General features: G+C 46.3%; 1 protein-coding gene and 2 non-coding genes across 5 annotated transcripts; 1 reads left to right on the top strand and 2 right to left on the bottom strand.

The window, feature by feature from the left end:
* Window positions 1-3,798: 3,798 nt before the first annotated feature.
* trnap-ugg (transfer RNA proline (anticodon UGG)) lies at window positions 3,799-3,870 on the bottom strand. Its single transcript has one exon. It is a non-coding gene; the product is annotated as a tRNA-Pro (tRNA).
* A 197-nt stretch (window positions 3,871-4,067) lies between these two features.
* trnai-aau (transfer RNA isoleucine (anticodon AAU)) lies at window positions 4,068-4,141 on the top strand. The gene has a single exon. It is a non-coding gene; the product is annotated as a tRNA-Ile (tRNA).
* Window positions 4,142-4,955: 814 nt separating this feature from the next.
* hdlbpa (high density lipoprotein binding protein a) lies at window positions 4,956-16,926 on the bottom strand. 3 transcript variants are annotated; one of them, XM_067229613.1, is made up of 28 exons: window positions 16,856-16,926; window positions 15,451-15,522; window positions 14,447-14,561; window positions 14,104-14,258; window positions 13,420-13,635; window positions 13,073-13,279; window positions 12,642-12,857; window positions 12,303-12,509; window positions 12,075-12,182; window positions 11,886-11,990; window positions 11,673-11,751; window positions 11,431-11,570; window positions 10,820-10,924; window positions 10,606-10,719; window positions 10,414-10,500; window positions 10,193-10,324; window positions 9,871-10,089; window positions 9,467-9,688; window positions 9,011-9,229; window positions 8,774-8,912; window positions 8,218-8,366; window positions 7,956-8,060; window positions 7,717-7,851; window positions 7,461-7,604; window positions 7,078-7,257; window positions 6,822-6,938; window positions 6,536-6,676; window positions 4,956-6,428 (listed from the first exon to the last, which is right to left on the bottom strand). In XM_067229613.1, exons 3-28 carry the CDS (start codon window positions 14,520-14,522, stop codon window positions 6,339-6,341), a joined length of 3,807 nt encoding a protein of 1,268 aa, XP_067085714.1. In that variant the 5' UTR covers window positions 14,523-14,561; window positions 15,451-15,522; window positions 16,856-16,926; the 3' UTR covers window positions 4,956-6,338. The 3 variants fall into 3 exon arrangements, with proteins under 3 accessions (XP_067085714.1, XP_067085713.1, XP_067085712.1); XM_067229612.1 differs by having other exon boundaries at window positions 14,104-14,264; XM_067229611.1 differs by having other exon boundaries at window positions 14,104-14,315.
* Window positions 16,927-18,769: the final 1,843 nt, after the last annotated feature.

An 18,769-nucleotide genomic window follows, 5' to 3' on the forward strand; every position in this document is an offset into this window, starting at 1 on the left:
TTGTATATCCACAAATAGTTGGGATCTTCAATCAACAATCTCAAACAAAGTACATGTACCTTTACCTACAACCCAAAATTTTGTGGCACTGAACTTGTCACCACTTTCTTGTGTTAAGTTAAAAGGGCTTCCATAAGCAGTGTGGCTGTAGGCATGCATTACCGACCAATCTTGCTCGTTCTCCAAAGTTCTTTGCCAGTGGCGGCCCTAAGCTGAGATGGTTCTGAGTCTAAACAAGCAACCGATGTGCTCCTGGGACAGGTTAGAGCATGCAGGAGCAGGAAGGGCCTGTTTCTACACCTCTGGAGGGAACCTCATGGAACTAAACAGAGGTGATTCAGCACAACAGAATCCTTGGCATATGGTTTACTGTATGTGTGTGACACTGCTCACACTGGAGATAAAACTATCCGTCTTAAAGTTGACAGCAACGGTATTCTATCTTATTTGAAATACTGTGCAGTTGAGAGAAAAATTGAGAGCGAGACAGAGAAAGAAATCTGGTGTACATAGAATAAATAGGCCCACAACTCCATCAACAGAACTTCTTCAGATAGTCAACTGTTGCTTGAGAAACAAGACGTTTTAAATGCCAACAATCCAGACCAGTATAACCAGGTTACATGAGCTAGCAATTAAATCAGCCATCAGGAGCTCTTCACTTTTGGATGTGTCCAATTTTTGGCCATCCAGTTTTTTTAAGGCATACTGTTTAAGAAAAAAAAGTTATACGGTCTCTGACTCACTTAGCATGCAGCCTCTCATGACTGTGTTTAGCCTGTCTGTCTCAATGTACCCTAGACTGCCCTGTCCTGGCCTGGTCAACAACACCTAAACACACCTATTTATCACTACTGCAGTTGCATGGCAAACAGGATGTGAGAGTGAATGACAGATCTTATTTTCAGTACCTCAGTTTCAGTAGTTTAAAGTAGTATTTAAAACAGTATTAAACAATATACATAGTAAAGATTATTCTAAAAGATGGGGTTTAAAATGGATTCATAATCCAATAAAAAACTGAAACACAGCTATAATTCAGAACATGACACTCATATGTAATAAATGCAGAATTTCACAACAATAAAAGTCAAAACGTGCAAAGAAATCAGCAATTAATAAAAATGTGCCAACAATTTACTCATGTTTATCACCATTTGACAACTAGATATTCTTCTGACAAATATAGGAGGTTAATGATAACCAGCAAATACAAATTTTTTTCATCAAAATGTCATGTTTCCATGTTGAGAGCAATTTCCAAAACCAATATTGATATATTTTCACCTTCTGCTTTAACTGTAAGAACAAACCCTAACATATTAAGTCTTTATCGTGTTCTGTTAACATGCATTCATCACTGCAACCCATCAGAAACTCACATCGGGAAAGTTAGATGGGTGATTCTTTGCGTGAGCCATGCCACAAGACGAGTACAGGAAGGGGATGATTCCAGAGAAGTCACCTACAAATCACAAAGCGTTCTGATTTAGAAGAGTATTACTGCCATCTAGTGACAAACTCACAAAACTACAAGTCTCATGCAAGACCTGCTTACTGCCCACCACAGAATATTCTGCTGAGCCCTCAAGTAGCTTCAAGTTGTAGGAACGACTAATTTTAATAATTAGAGGCAGAACTTCAGGGTGCAGAGGAGTAGCAGAATGATCTGGGCCATACAGAACCACAATGAGAAACGAAATGTATGAACAAGAGACAAGATGCAATTACAAAAAGGGAAATAAGATAAGTGGGAGACAGAGAGGTAGAAAGTACAGAAAAGAAGTGAGCTGTTTTTAGTTTCTATTAGAATGACACACCGATTCCCCGAAGATGGGTACTCCACCAAAACAATCTTTCATGTAACAAATCAAAACCGTTGTCCCTCCAAGGCATGTTGAACAGGCAGAGATACCTGAGGCCACCTGGGCTCTGCTTCCAAGGTTTGGCAAAGACGATTTCCCTCAAATCACCTCTCCATCTTAATCTGACAGCCAGACTTGATTATGAAGCATGGAAATTGCTTTTATTCCCCACCAGCTGTCGTGAAGAAATTATCTTAATTGTGCCATGATTATGCCTGTGAGCTGTGGTGAGAGGCTGTGATAGAGGCTCAGGAGGGTCCTTGCAGAGAGAGGCTGTGATAGAGGCTCAGGAGGGTCCTTGCAGAGAGGCTGTGATAGAGGCTCAGGAGGGTCCCTGCAGAGAGGCTGTGATAGAGGCTAAGGAGGGTCCCTGCAGAGAGAGGCTGTGATAGAGGCTAAGGAGGGTCCCTGCAGAGAGAGGCTGTGATAGAGGCTAAGGAGGGTCCCTGCAGAGAGAGGCTGTGATAGAGGCTAAAGGCCGCAATATGCTTCTGCGTCTCCGTTTACGGATGGGCGGGCGCACGGATAGACTGCGTTTATGGTTCTCCGTAGGCTGTGGGTGCTGAAAACAATTCACCGCCAGAAGAGTAGGTGGCGCAACGTTTTTTTGTAAATCGTCGTGGAGTGTTTATTTACCTAGGTTATTGAGAAGTTGGAGCAAATTTACAAATTAGCCGTTTCATCAATAAAATACGCACATTTTCAGCAACTACACTGCCCATTTCTCGTCACATTTTAATTCAGATGCTGATTTACATGTACTGTTTAGCTGAAATATGAATTGTGAAAACTTACAGCAATGGCGGTCAAAGGATTCTGTTCGTCCTGTTTATCCCGGCAACCCCGCCCCCGACGCAAGCGATTCTTAATACTGACCAATCACAGCCAAGGGGGTCTCCGTAGGTCTCCGTCGCTCACGACGGATAGTTAGAAAATTCAGGAGGTGCACGTCGAGCTCTCCGGGGCTCTCCGAGGGCTGACGGAGAGCTCATAGAGGGCGTTCCTCGGAGAAGAGGGCGTATATAAGCCTTAAGGAGGGTCCCTGCAGAGAGAGGCTGTGATAAAGGCTCAGGAGCAGAGAGAGAGCACCTTGGTCAGGTCCAGAGGAGAGAGAGCACCTTGGTCAGGTGCTAAAAAAGGGGGGCTCAGTCCAAACCTATGTCCTAGTATCAGTTAGATGTGAGTGTAGTTAGGGGCTTCAACAAGTAATGCGTGAGAAATGTATTTGCATTCACTTGAGTGCTAAAAAGTTTTTGGAGCTTTACGTAAAAACTTTACGTTGGACTCATATTGTTATATTTGCCGAATGTATTTAACTATGAATATTATTATATTTTACTTGAATGTATCCGTTTTGGACACATTTGTGCAGAGAATTATGATACTAACCGTTCGTAACTCCGGATTGATTCTCCTGCAGATTTTCGGAACAAAATGCTCGCCCCGCGCATTGATTCAGAGCGTGCACGGAGAGAGGGGGCTATTATAAGCAAATGATTGACATAATGTTTTGAATTTTAAAAAGGCATTGAATACTTAATATTGAAATTTAAACACCATCGAATTTGTTGGTTTTGAATTCACCTCTTTAAAATTTAAATATTAATGTATTTCAATTTTAAAACACTGCAAGCCCACAATTCCTATAAAAACCTGAAGACATATCGCTTAAAGGAGAACACAGTGGCAGAAAGCTCCATTCTTGCTTAAGTTGTTAAGCACAGACACCAGTACTCTCACTACATGGCACCTCCCTTTGGAAGACAGTAACCCAGCAAAACCCTTTCAAAGTAGCATTAAATACACTTCCATGAAAACTAAGTTGCGTTCCTCATGACGTAAACACACGTTATTTGAGTTTGGGTTCGGTAAACGAGTTGTATTTTTATTTTACACACACACAAACAAAAAACAGCCACAGGGCAAAAAACATGGGCTCGTCCGGGATTTGAACCCGGGACCTCTCGCACCCAAAGCGAGAATCATACCCCTAGACCAACGAGCCACACTTAAACCATGGAAAACATGCATTATATACAAGGGACCTTTAAAATGTACACTCAAAGGGATTGGCTTATTTACAAACTAAAATCTGTAGCCGAACACGTTTTAATTCACTGATTGCCATTATTCATTCTTGACACGGTGACACACCCAGCCCATCCAAAGAATGTTTCACACTCATTTTCCCTGTGACGAACAGGCCGGTTAGCTCAGTTGGTTAGAGCGTGGTGCTAATAACGCCAAGGTCGCGGGTTCGATCCCCGTACTGGCCATTTGATTTTTGCGTTTACATGTGTTGTGTGAACAAGTTTACTAGCTAACTTGGAAACTAGTTGTCATTGCCTTGTTCATAAGTTGCAAGAGCTAATGTTGGTATAGCTACTAACATTTTAGAGCTAGTCTACCGTATGTCGCTCGGTCTAGCTAGACTACAGTAGAGGGAGGGGCCTACTAGCCTACTGTATATTGGCTATTCAAACTCTCCTTTGTTCCAGACCACATTATCGATCAAGATAGTTTCTTCCGTTAATTTGTTAAGATTCGTCGAAAATCGTAAAATTTGAGAACTACTAGTAGCCTGACGATAATGGGTCCTCTTACGCTAGCTAAGCTTGACATATCAAATAAAATAATGATGTAGGCTACGGATCAGGCCACTAACTAGCTAGGTAGGCTAGTATTTATATGAGTTTTCTGCTGCCTTGTCCGACCAACATCTACCTATCTATCAAAACAATGTCTTACTTACATCAAGTTCCGTGGTTGTTATCAGTCCAACTAGCCTAGCATGGTAGGATAGTCGTACGGCGCACCATCTCGCCGTTCTGCTCCTTGCGACCGGTTGAACGGTAGACAATTGTTGCCGCCAAAATTGGCCAACTTCTGCGATGAAGACTATATGATGCTTTGAGGGACGCACAGCGCATTAAAATTCTGGCAAAACAATTACCAGAAATAGTTTGCTGTGTTGATTTGACGTGACTAGATTTTCACGTGTCAATCAGTTACATTCAAAAGTAGCTAAGTGTGGTTCAGGTGTAGAACGTTCATGCATGTGACATGTGACGTCATGAACGAGACCAAAAATAATATTTTCGATTTTTATTGACTTTTTGGACAATTTCATTTCCAGTGTCATCCATAATCGTTTGACTTCTCTATGGTTTTTGCATAATCTTTCATATAAGGCTAGAATGACATAGACCAGCATTAAACACTGATGTCTAGAGTTCCCAAAAGCAGCGTATGATCTGGGGGCAGAACTGATGTGGTTAGACCCATAGACATAACCACCTTGTCTCATCAGTGACATCATGTCTGTCTGGTTTATATCGTTCTAGATGTAAGGCTGATAAAAAGGGCCATTGCTATGTTTACAGAACAATCTGTATAGCAACTGGAAGACAAAGGGACTGGACACTGACCCGTTACCAAGGATGATTAACACGACATCACTAGACAGTTGGCACAAAATGGTCTGCTCTTCTGCGTACATGATCAGAGTGTTGACTAAAAACTCTTTTTTTTGAATGTCAAAAAACAACAAATAATGAACAAGTACATAAACAGTTAGTGTGGGGTTTAACAACTTTGGAGCATCTGGGTCTAGTGTTGTAGGAGGGAACAGCTCCCATATCATCTCCAAAGCAGCTGGCAGTTTGAGCATGAAACATTCTGTAGTGAATGAAACCTCTCCCAACAGCTGTGAGCGACTCATAAGGCTGCAAGGTGCACAGCTACCTTCCTGTCCACACAAGCACAGATACACAAGCAATAGAAAAGAAAGAGACGAGATGACAACCACTAAAATGTATGAAAGACATAACGCATGACTGAGGTTATACACAGCTACATGAGGATCAGGGGGGGGGCGAGCTGCCACCAGGATGGTCACACACCACTTCAGTCACAAGCAGAACAGGACACACACACACGTTGCCACAGGTCACTAGTTGTAGTTCAACCTTTTCACCCCCGACCCTGCAAAGGCAACTAAGAGAAGAGAAGTCGACCTGTATTAACCTAACAAGCCTCGCTCTGTTGCATTTACAGCTTTGGATTTGGTAGCACAATTCAAATCACAATGAAATGTCAAGTCTAACAACATTGACTCAATTATATATGGTTTTTACTTCACCCAACAACCAAGCAATATCTCTGACTTTTGTTTCTTTCTTCATAATTGTAGTTTCTTTTTTTTTTTTTTTTTTGCAGAAGACATACTTGATGCAGATACAAAGCTCATATGTCAAATACAGTCGAAAGCACTTCAGACTTCACCATCAATCTACAAAGGCAGACCAGGTTGAGTAGAGACACAGAGAAGAATGAAATCATTTCGTAACTGAAGAGTTGACTTGTTGTGGGGTCAGTGTCAGCGATCAGTCCAGGTCAGGAGGGGCCGGAGAAGGGAAGATGGAGGAAAGATGGAGCCGGGAGGTGGAGGAGGCTGAGCTGCAGCAGTGATGTTCAGAAGCGTTTGGGCCCCCAGGGGGATGACTTGGCTGCCACGGGAGCACCAAAGCTGGGGAAATCCTCTGAGCTGCTCATGTCTGGAGCCTGGAGACAGAGGAGAGCATCACCAACATGACCCTGCCTACACAGGGTCCTGCTACAAAACATGAACACTGGTGATGAGTGTTGTCTTTAGAATCGTGCAGGCGAACCTTCTCACTGCCGGTGGTCCAGGGCGCCTCTCTCACCACAAAGCCCTTGGACGGGCCACGGGGCTCATCCATGGACCCCGCCCCGCCCACAGGGGGCCTCATGTACGCCATCTTGGACTCGTTCTCCACCACGTCTGCCATCTGAACACACAGGAAACAGACGTTTACTTCATAATTTCCCACTGCTTCTGAACCCTTAAAAAAAACGTTCATGTAAAGTGGTACATTGTTGAGCTTTCTGAGTCAGCGTCAGACCCAATGACTGCATGGATGGCGAGGTGCTTACGTATTCCTCCTCCAGGTTGAGGAGGTGGTCGATAGCCTCGTCCACCAGCTCTGGGCGGCCCGTGACGGTCACCAGGTTGGGGTCAGCTGCCCCGCTCTGGGGGAACCTCAGATCCACCTGCACGGGAACAGCAGCACAGGCATGAGATTATATCAAACCAGTGTACCATGGTTTACAGGCAGTCTGGGGCATCACTACATCCCGACATGGGAAACACATCAGTGTTTAGGTGACATGACCAGTTACTCAGGCCCACCTTGAACTCGTCCATGATCTTGCGGATGCCCTTGCCCCGGGCGCCGATGATGCGTGCGTGGACCCTGCTGTCCAGCGTGATGTCCTCAGACACCATCTCCTCGAGGTCGTCCACGAGGCTTTGGATGGCGTCGCGGGCTGCGGTGGCCCTGTGCTCGTAGCCGGTGATGGTGATCTGGTCCTGAACACCAAAACAACATCAGGACCTAATAAGTGTCTACACACCTGGGCATCTGAGCAGTGACACCATCTGAGCAGTGACACCATGCATACATAAAATATCACATTACAAAAGGTAATACAGATAAGTGTTCCACTGGACGACATGACAAAAAGGCAATAATAAAAGCGGCAGCTAAAACAATGTTCCTGTGGATGAACTACCTGGTTCTCATCATTCTTCTCCGGGAACTGGATGTTCACGTCATGCTCGGTGCGGATGTTGGTGATGATGGCACCCTTACGGCCGATGATCTTAGGGTGATACTTGGGGTCCACAGTGATGGTCAGCTTGAAGCTCCTGAGAGCCTACAGAGTAAAACACGTAGATGATCAGGTTACTTCTTGATTTACTGCAATGATTTGTTCACACACGCACAGTAAAGCAGCTTCCCTGAGGGCTGCGAGCCCAGCGCCTCACCCGGTCCTCCTGCTCAGCTTGCAGCTCTTTGACGCGCTCCAGGAGGCCGTCCTTGGCCCGGTCCAGGTGAGTGGACAGGCCCGTGATGGTGATCACATCAGACTGCAGGTCAGGAGCAGGCACTTGAATATTCACCTGGGGGCAAAACATTCATTTATTTTACACAATGCAAGATGATTGTGGTTAGGTGAAAATAACGTTACTCATCTCCGTTTGAAGCTCTGATGCGAAACACCAACCTCAAATTCATCCATCATCTTACGGATTCCACTTCCTTTCTGCCCGATGATGTAGCGGTGAAGCTCAAAAGGCACTTCCACCTCAATGGTGACAGGGACCAAAGCCTTAACACAACAACATGGTTATTAATAAAGTATTTTGTTGACCAATAAACAAACCTGGTTCCCACCCACATAACCCCTTCTCAAACTGTGGTTCTACTGTGAGAGAAGAGGTCTGTTAGACCGGTTCTACTGTGAGAAGTCTGTTCTGAGGACTGACCTTGAGGGCCTCTACAGCAGCCTCACATCGCTCCTTGCGTCCAGACAGGACGATCACGTCACACTTCTTGGGGGCGGCAGGATCCACTGGCTCCCTCACCTCCATGGTGTCCCCGTTCTCCTGGGCTGGGGCCTCGGCAGGGGGGGCAGCTGAGAGCACCAACGCAAAACAGTTTGATCAGAAAGTGAATAACGCTCGATAAGGCAGTTCTCTTTCCAACCATGACAGCCGGGAAGGGTTAGGGAAGGGACAGCTACCTTGAGGGTTAGGGTTAGGGAAGGGACAGCTACCTTGGGGGTTAGGGTTAGGGAAGGGACAGCTACCTTGGGGGTTAGGGAAGGGAAGGGACAGCTACCTTGGGGGTTAAGGTTAGGGAAGGGACAGCTACCTTGGGGGTTAGGGAAGGGACAGCTACCTTGGGGGTTAGGGAAGGGACAGCTACCTTGGGGGTTAGGGAAGGGACAGCTACCTTGGGGGTTAGGGTTAGGGAAGGGACAGCTACCTTGGGGGTTAGGGAAGGGACAGCTACCTTGGGGGTTAGGGAAGGGACAGCTACCTTGGGGGTCCTCCCTCTCTGGGAACTTGATCTGAACGCTGTGATCTCTGGTGATCTGCTGGATCCGGGAGCCCTTGGGCCCCATGATGGAGCGGTGGAACTTCTGAGCGATCACACACTCCATGGTAACCTGAGCATCCTGGGAGCCGTGGAAACACAGTTACGGTCAGTAACTAAGTATGTTAAAAACAACCTATGTCAAGATGTAGGACCAGCGAGCGCTGAGTGTCCACCTACCAGATCCTCGACCATCTCCAGCATGCGCTTCTTGGCTGCTTCCACGCAGTCTTTAGCCCCCTTCAGTGTGACCTTGTCGCTCTGGGCACCGGTGCGAGGGAAGCTCACCATTACTCCACCGTACTCGTCAGCGATGTCTCTCAGCACCTGACCACGCCGTGCCACAAAGTAGCGGTGGTGCTTGGGGTCCACGTTCATCGTGTCCTCAACAACGTTGTCCTAGAAACACAGGATGCTTCCCTAGTCAAGTCATTCATATTCCAAGTGGATATCTTCCCCATTTATAGACCAGGGGTGTAGGTTCCATTATATAAAACGACAAATTCTACTTTTTATTAAGCAAAGAATATTTCACGGCCACATCCTCAGTTATTAAACATGCCACCCCACCCACATTTGACAAACCTATGCCCCTGATATATCAGCAACTGTGTGTTTATTAAAACAGCTGTGTACCAGACTCTGGATCAGTTTCTCCAGCTCCTTCTGGGCCTCAGCCACGGCCTCCTCTGTGCCCACCACCGTGATGAGCTCCTGGTCTGGGTCGTCTGCTGTGGGGAAGATGATCCTGGCTCCGGTGTTGTCGCGCACCTTGCGGATGTTCACGCCTCCTTTCCCAATCAGGAACTTGTGGTACTCCGGCTTGGCACGTAGCTCTGCTGTGTGATTCTTAGTTTGCTGGGAACGACAAGACAACGGAACTGCATAAATGTAATGTTGGGAGATGCCAGCATCTTCTTCCATATGATATCCGTGTGTGACTGAGCAGCTGGTTAAGAGGAGCAGCAGGAGGGTTAAGAGGAGCAGCAGGAGGGTTAAGAGGAGCAGGAGGAGGGTTAAGAGGAGCAGGAGGAGGGTACCTTCTCCTCCGCGTGGGCGAGCAGCTGCTGACGAGCCCTCTCCACCTCCTCTGCAGGCCCCCGGATGGTGACCGTGTCGATGCCAGAGCCCTCGGTAGGGAAGTGGATGTGCACCCCTCCACACTCCTCCATGATGGAGCGCACCAGGCGGCCCTTGGAGCCGATCAGGGAATTGTGCAGCTTGGAGGGGATGGAGACCTCCAGCTCTGTGATGTTTGCCTGGATGAGGAGATGCTGGGTCATGGGCTGCACCACAGGACTCACTAAACTGAACTTAAGGACTTTGAAAATGTACATCCTTAAAACGAGGCTCTTGACCCACCAGCTCCTTCTGAATAGCCAGAACACGTGCCCGCGCTGCCTCACAGTTGGCCTTCTTGCCTGTGATGACAATCATCTCTGAGTTACTGTTCTCAGCGGGCAGGTCGATCTTGGTGTTAGTTTCCTCACGAATCTGGGAACGTGGCAAATGAAAAAGGCACAGTCAGGGGAATGTTAAGACGCATGTTAAGTGAATGATCGTAGGCTACAACTCGATTTCACCTTCTTAATATTTGCTCCTCCTTTTCCAATGATGTTCTTGTGGAATTGCTTGAAGATGGGAACTGACACAGAAAAACTGTTCTCCACCTGAAAGACACACAGCATGTCAGAAAGGGAAGCCAATCATTTGAAAATATTCTTTTACCCCAAAGAGACTAGTTGACAAATAATTGAAAGACATTATGTACCAACCATTTCAGCCACCATCTTCTGCATGAATTTGGAGCATTTCTCCACCTCGGTGTGCGGCCCGCGAAGCTGAACGATGTCACTCTTATTTGCAGGGTCGGGGAAGTTGATGATGACCTATACCCCCCCAAAAAAATAAAAAAGGTTTGCGTCAAAATACTACATTATAAAAACACATTTAGGAGAAAAGCCAGTTTCTTCTGAAACTAAAACTCACCTCAGGGAACTTGTCCCGCACTTCCTTAATATTCTCCCCCTTCTGGCCGATGATGGCTCTGTGAAAACGCTGTTCAATGATCAGGTCCTTTGTACGCTCATTCTCCTGCAAGAGAACACGAGTTACGCAAGAAAAACTTAATCCGTGCACCATAATCTGCAAAATGCTGCCCCGTCAGGGCCGTCCCCCCGTCAGGGCCGTCCCCCCGTCAGGGCCGTCCCCCCGTCAGGGCCGTCCCCCCGTCAGGGCCGTCCCCCCGTCAGGGCCGTCCCCCCGTCAGGGCCGTCCCCCCGTCAGGGCCGTCCCCCCGTCAGGGCCGTCCCCCCGTCAGGGCGTCCCCCCGTCAGGGCGTCCCCCCGTCAGGGCCGTCCCCCCCGTCAGGGCCGTCCCCCCGTCAGGGCCGTCCCCCCGTCAGGGCCGTCCCCCCGTCAGGGCGTCCCCCCGTCAGGGCGTCCCCCCGTCAGGGCCGTCCCCCCGTCAGGGCGTCCCCCCCGTCAGGGCCGTCCCCCCGTCAGGGCCGTCCCCCCGTCAGGGCCGTCCCCCCGTCAGGGCGTCCACCCCGTCAGGGCCGTCCCCCCGTCAGGGCCGTCCCCCCGTCAGGGCATCCTCACCATGCGCGACGCCAGCTTCAGCAGCTCCTCCTTGGCCTCCTGGACCCCCTGGGGATCCCCCTCTATGCGGATCAGGTTGCTCTTCTCGTTATCAGGGGGGATACGGACAGACACCTTGTGGCTGTCCTTGATGCGGTTTACTGAAGGAAGAAAAACAAGCTGAGTTTAGCTCTGGTCTGTTGCTAAGCAGCCACTGACTGCTATAAGGCTGAGAAGCAGAAGTACATGATCATGAGACTCACTGTTAGCACCGCCTTTGCCAATGAGATGTCTGTGAAATTTGGGATCCACGCTGATCTCGGTATAATCCATGCGGCTCACCTTCAAATTACATTTTTTATTTAGGATTGAAGTCGAAAACCTTTTATTTGAACAATATTCAGTGGTTAAAACAAGCCGTGTTTTAAGTGAAAACTAACAGCCTTTACTTTTCATAGAAAGCTCGTTATCCTCACCAAGTCTGTGACAATAGCTTCAATCTGGCTCTGCACCATTTGCATATCTTTGGTGGGACCCTCCAGGGTAATTTTATCCTCCCCCTCGGTAAACTCAATATGCACCTGGAAAGAAAACAAGAAGTCAGATTGTAAGAACTCACTTCCAGTAAGAAGCAGACTGGAAACTTGCGACCGCTACAAACGAACCTTGGGCATCTGAGCCGTGATCTTGGCCAGATTCTGACCCTTTTTGCCGATGATGAAGCGGTGAAGCCAGGAAGGAGCCGAGACTGATGACACCGTGTAGCTGTTTGCCTGCCAAGGAAAACACCACACCCATCATCATCATCACCATCATCATCATCATCATCGTCCACACCTACAACCCAACATGTCTGCTCATCCAGGAGAGACGGGCTGGCCAGAGCACCGTACCTTGGCATAAACCTCGGTGAGCGCCTGGCCCAGCCTGTCCGGCTCCCCGCGCAAGATGACGGTCTCTGAGCTGCTGTCGGAGGGTGGGATCTCGACCGACACGCCGGTACGCTCCAGGATGTCCTGCAGGGTGTTGCCCCTGTGGCCGATCACATACTTGTGCTGAGATTTCTTCACCTCCACTGCAATGGTGGTGGTGTTCTTTTTCTGAAAGACAGCCACACAGAAAATATTGTAGAACAAACCAACATCATGACAAGAACGGCTGAGGTAAAACGCCATTCCAGCAGTGTGTCAGGACAGAATTCCTGCTGGACAGCGATCTCTGGAGGGGCACACCTTCTCCTCATAAATCTTCTTGATCAAAGCCACAGCCAGAGCAACCTGCTCCTTCTCCCCAGTGATGACGATCTCCGTCTTGTTGACACTGGGTGGAGGGACGTTGATTCGGGCGCCTGTCTCCTGCGACATGTCCCCCACCAGCTTGTTGTGAGCCCCGGTGATGAAGGGATGGTACACCTTGTCAACATTCACCCTCTCCACAGCACGCTTATCCTGGAACACAACGTCGCCGGATCAGTCACTCGTCCAAAACACACAGTTTGTATTTAAATGCATATTGTCCCAAGACGACAAACATGCACAATTCACAGCACACAAAGACAGATGCACATCAGCTGGAGTTGAACCATCTGACAGGCAACCTTTGGATGACATAACTACAGGCTGGTTGTGTGTGAAACTGTGGTTCACGTGTCAGGAGACGGTACCTGCTCGGCAGAGATGAGCAGGATCTCGTGCTTGGCCTTCTCCAGGCCCTCCTTGGTGCCAGAGATCTTGATCTGGTTGCTGGGGTCGTCGGGGCGTGGGATCTGGATCTTGGTGGCAGTCTTCAGCTCCAGTTCCTGCAGCTTCTCCCCGTTCTTGCCGATGACAAAGCGATGGTGCTCTTTGGGGATGCCCACAGTAGCTGAAGCCTAGAAGACAGAATCTACTATTAACACTTCTAGAACAACCAAACTCCCAAGAGGGACGGTGGATCTACGGATGAATAGCAAATCACAATCAATCCACAAACTCTATGTTTAAGAGCAGAGGCTGAATAATGTGTGCGGACCTGAGTCTGCAGTCGGGACACGATCTCCTTGCGGGCCTTCATCACAGCGTCCAGTTTCCCAGACACCATAATGGAGAGGCCTTGGTCTTTAGCCATGGAGAGCTCCAGGTGCGCGCCGGTCTTGTGCATGATGTCCACACAGACCTTGGCCTGATCTCCTTCCCCAAACTGGTTGATGTCCTTGTACTTGCGCTCCTCCAGAGGAACATGGAAAACCTGGATCATAACAGCGTTTTAAACATTAAAAGTCTGTCAAACAGGGATTCCACTACTGGAGTTCAACCGTTACTGGAGAGCTACCTTTCTGTTTTCCTTCCAAAACTAATCTTGCACACCGATCCTAATTATTACATTTACATCGTCATTTAGCAGACGCTCTTATCCAGAGCGACTTACAGTAAGTACAGGGACATTCCCCCGAGGCAAGTAGGGTGAAGTGCCTTGCCCAAGGACACTACTTCATTTTTGCACAGCCAGAATCAAACCAGCAACATTCTGATTAATAGCCTGCTTCCCTAACCGCTCAGCCATCTGATCCCATCTGATTAGCTGGTTGATGAGCTGAATCACATGAACTAGGGTTGGAGCAAAAATCTACAGCAAGGTATCTTTCCAAGAACAGGGACAAAATGGTTTTACTGACCTCTATGCATTTTTTTTCTGTTTTAGTAACAGTGCTGTTACCTGGGTGATGACAGAAGACTTGAGAGGACGGATGTTGGAGGTCCAGGCGTTGGCTGGTTGTTGAGTCCCCTCAGGTGAGGAAGCCTTCTCAGGCAGCGGGGGGAAGGCATCCTTGTAGGTGGGAAGGGCCTCCTCATCCCCTGCACCACTGGGCCCTGCCGCTGGGCGAGGGGCAGGAGAAGCCAACACACAATCAGGAAGAGGCTCAGAGTCTACCCCAAACCCAAAACACGCATAAACACATCCGATCACTTGCAGTTCCTATGGGCTACTTCTCTGATTACTTTGCATGCTTGAGATGTGTTATTGTCAAGTTTATCAAATAACTGGAGACAAGACTCACCACCACCCTGCTCTGGCAGCAGCCCATTACGGTGCTCGTTAAAGCTTTCCTGCGTAAGTACAGCGACTGAACTCATGGTCGAAATCCCACGTTTACACGGAGTGCGAGTGTGCCACTAGGGATGAGAGAAGTGAAGAGAAGACTGAACAGAACCGCTAATGTGTTATATAAACAACTTCACCTTAGTACATGCCAACTATGTGTGTGGACTTTGAGATGTTGGTCATTATCTCATCTATATTTGATAAAAAGAGACACACTATGAAGTAAAATTCTGAAGTGGTAAGAATTTCAACGTCAGCTCTTTGTGCACATAGCCTCCACACTAGTCCAGAGACGAGATTTTAAGTAGCATGACAAAGTGATTAAACTACTTTCATTAATTGTGCCAACGGTAAAGTCTCTCCACTCTGAGGATCCCAGCCCGTCTGTGTCCAGGCTATTCTCGCTGAGCAAGCTGCCAAGGTTAAGAGGATTTCGCTACTGAAACACGTCAGTTCATCTACTGAGGGTAGCGTCAACCTGAGCCCGTTCAACCCTCCTACGCCAACCACACACATGGACTACCCAAAGTAAATGGCGTGTTAGGGAGCATGTGGCTAGCTCCTTGAGAGCAGGTTACAGACACTAACTGCATGAGGATCCTGGATATTGCACAGGGTTGTTTTCACACTGTTCTGAACACCCATTTAGGGCCTCTTCCTTCCCAGAAGCCTTCAGGTCTAATGGTTGGGAAGCAGAGCCACTTAACTACAAGCCAATGACAAGTGAAATGACTACGCTAAACAGAAAAGACTGTTAAATGCAGACCCATGTAAGAATAGTACAGAAAGAGGCATGTTATTTTGCAACTGGCTGATTATATCTGTCTGTTCTATAACCAAGTGTACAGGAACTGTATGGGAACCATCTCTATTCTTCTGACTCACATCTGAAATCTGCAGGTCAGAACAGCCTCGTGGCTATAGGCCTAATTAGGAGCTTAGAGTGGTGTCAGATCTTACCAGCTAAATGGTCAGTTACCAGATAATCCGTCCTGTAAAGCTGCCTGTTGGTGTCAGCCTGCCAGCTTTTGCCTGAAAAGCAAAAGCAAATATTTTCATATTTTCCCAGATAATCTCAAGTTCTCTTACAGACAGAAGAGATTTTCAGTACTGTACAAATAACCAAACACAATCCTTAAATGATGAATAGATCAACACAAAGCATCAATACATAAAATACAGTATAGCTAAATACAAGAACACCATTTGAAATGTAGTGAAATGTTGCAAATACTGTATTGTGTTTCCAAGACAGCTATGTTAATTGGCACACACTTATGCCAGTCTACAACACGTTTGACACACAGCCCTCAATCTATTTACAAAACGCAAGTTGTGCAAAGACTAAATAAGGAAAACAGGGAGTGGTGTTGAAGAACATCTACGGGAAACTGCTTGGAATCCTCCAGGCCTCGGCAGAGAAGGTTGCATAATTTTTGTATGGTAGCTAACAACAGTGGCCTAAAATCCCAGGAGGCTAAGGAGACATAGCTAGCTGCCAAAATAGTAAGATACAGTAGCGCAAAAAATTAGTACTTTGCAGTTTATCAAATAAGGAACTACACTTGGATAAATAGCTTTAGGTACCATCTTGGTTACAAGCTACTTGTTAAGGATTATTTGAAAAGGGGCAGTGTTAGGCTTTGTGGCTAGCAAGCTAACTAGCTAGCTTCGTCGACTAGTTTCAGTAATGTCCGACGAATTCTTTAAAATGGCAATTGGAATGCATGCTTGTTAGACATTAGGCCTAATTTTAAACATTCTTCGGAGTTGTGAAAGGTTGTTTGCTTTTGTGTATCAGGCATAATCTAAAAAAAACTTGTTACCCATGATTAGCTAGTTAGTAACTTAGGTACCCGCTAGTTAGACTCCGTCGGCATAAACTTTGACCGTGCGCGATTGTGACACGTAGGTACTAGCTAGCTAGCTCGCTGCTCACGGTACTGCTGCTAGCAGGACCAAGCTAGCCTAGACAGCTAGCCAGCCTAGGCGTCTCGCTACCAGACTGGATAAACTCCATTAGGAAATTGGAATTCGTTAAGGGATGAAATACTATTCAATCAATAGCTGAACTGTGTTATCAACTCTCTAGCAATTTAACGGTTTTGCTTGACAAACAAATGACTACTCAATCCTAGCAGATCCACAAAATCTAGCAAGTAAGCTGCACGAAGTCCACGTAGGCATAAGGAATACAGCTGAGCATTGGAGAAAATGACATGGAGTCCAACCAGAGTACATTTTGTTACATCAATACTTCAGTTAGCGCCGCTCTCTCTCTAATGTCAGCAATACAATTAGATCTCCTTGCGCAGAAATCAGACGGGACGTGTTACATTTTCTAAACTGTCTAATAGCTACTTACTTGTGTTTATGTTCTCGTCTGCCCTGTATGGTGCAGAAGCTGTGATGAAACTCCACTGGCGAGAAGGTGGGACCGAACCCTGAGTAATATATACGGAAGCCGCCCTCCAATCGTATTCTTGAACGTCACCTCAAAGCCTCCGGTTACAAATCACATACTTCATGGAGAGTAAAGTACATTGTGTAACTAATATTAAAAACACATTGTTAGCTTATAGCACGGACTTACTATGTATTTTCAATAAATTGGGCTGGTGCTTGTGGTTTGCAAATTAACAAAATATTAAATATCACGCTGTAATAAGAGACGATGTTTATCAAATGGGCCTAGTCAATTTTGTGACGGTTTACACCGTTTTTTCTTCTAAATGGACTTCAGTCCATGCACGGCCATCCTCGGACATTATTCATTGTCTTCCCAAACGTTGTCTTCAAAAGTTGTTTTACAACTGAGTTTGGCTAACCAACCAATTGCTTATTATATACATCACTCACTTTGGGGAAATAACACGAACTTTTAGACAATGGACCACCGAGTAAGTCTATAAATGTCTTAACGGGATGATCCACGAGCTTGGATTTGTTCACTCTAAGATAGGATATGCATCGGCTACAATCATCTCAAGGTTAGTAAATCTATCACAGATGAGATGGATGCCACTGCCATTTACAGTACTTACTGCATATCTGCAAACATAGAGTTTACATTAAAGGCAGGGTAGGTAAGTTTTGCGATCCTAGCAATTTTGATTTGAGTTCTAAAGGATTCAACCCATAGTATAGCTGCAAGCAGCAACGACGGATTCCTCCTCAAAATGGCAAAATATTGTAAAATGTAGCCTACATGTTGGAGGGTTAGACTTAACTCCTGATAAAGGAACCATAAAAGCACATTTCAAACTGCAGAATTCAAAATCTTTGCATATGACGGATTTGAATCATTAGCCACCAGGTTCCAAATGTTACACTTTTGCAAAGAGAGCCACATACACCGTCAACATTTGAATAGTGAGTGCACTCAGTGACTAACGTGAACTGAACTTTAGTGTCCAGGGGTGGATGGCTGGGGAGGACGGTGTGTTCAGGAGTGGATAGCCGGGGAGGACAGTGTGATTCCACTTCATCTAGTCAGTGACTCATTTACTTTGGGTAGAATGTAGTGATCTATAAACAAGTCCCAGTTGATTGAATCCCAATTTTCTTTTCCAATTATTGACCAATCTGGCAAATATCTGTACATGTTGTCTCTTTGCCACAGAGGTGGCAAATAACCGAGTGTTAGTTTGTGTGAGTGTGCGTGTGTGTAAATCAGATGATGGTCAGCACTAAAGAGCTTGCAGATAAGATTACTGAAATGATTTCTGTGCTCGAATAAAGACAGCTTTAAGACGGTCTACACATTACAATATAGAATTACGATGTTAGAGGGTATTTGATACCAAATGTTAAATTACTCTGAGAATCAAAACAATAATGTACCTTTAAGCACAGATGAACTGTAAAACAGATGTATCTTGTTATCTTATCTCCTGAAATTACACACCTACATGGCCATGAAAGTGGAATCCTTGAAGAGTTTCCATGGTCTTAGTAAAGCTATCTGTATGTGTTGCAAGTATTGTGTTTGAACTGGTTGTTTCTGTCTATAATGTTACCCTCAGCATAACCCATAATTTTGCAGAGTACTTGGCATATATCATCACCGCTGTACGGATCCTTTCAGATTACCAACGTGGAACCAACTGTTAAATTGTTTAATAAAAAAAATGAAAATTATTCATGCATGGCGTGAAGTAATCGCTATGTTGCTGATGGTATAGCATTATTAGTATTATTATAATCCTATTGTATTGTTTAAAGCGATGTTATGCCACTAGAGGTCAGGCTACTCAATCATTTGTGATTATTACACAAA

This window comes from Osmerus mordax, chromosome 26 (genome assembly GCF_038355195.1).
Source record: "Osmerus mordax isolate fOsmMor3 chromosome 26, fOsmMor3.pri, whole genome shotgun sequence".
Taxonomy (NCBI): Eukaryota; Metazoa; Chordata; class Actinopteri; order Osmeriformes; family Osmeridae; genus Osmerus; species Osmerus mordax.

Excerpts from the sequence above, each read along its gene's own strand:
- hdlbpa (XM_067229611.1), bottom strand. The coding sequence starts at position 14,522 with ATGAGTTCAGTCGCTGTACTTACGCAGGAAAGCTTTAACGAGCACCGT. Across the intron at positions 10,925-11,430 it reads TGAAGCTGGCGTCGCGCATG|GAGAATGAGCGTACAAAGGA; the intron begins GTGAGGATGCCC and ends GTTCTCTTGCAG. Across the intron at positions 6,939-7,077 it reads AGATCATGGACGAGTTCAAG|GTGGATCTGAGGTTCCCCCA; the intron begins GTGGGCCTGAGT and ends GTTCCCGTGCAG.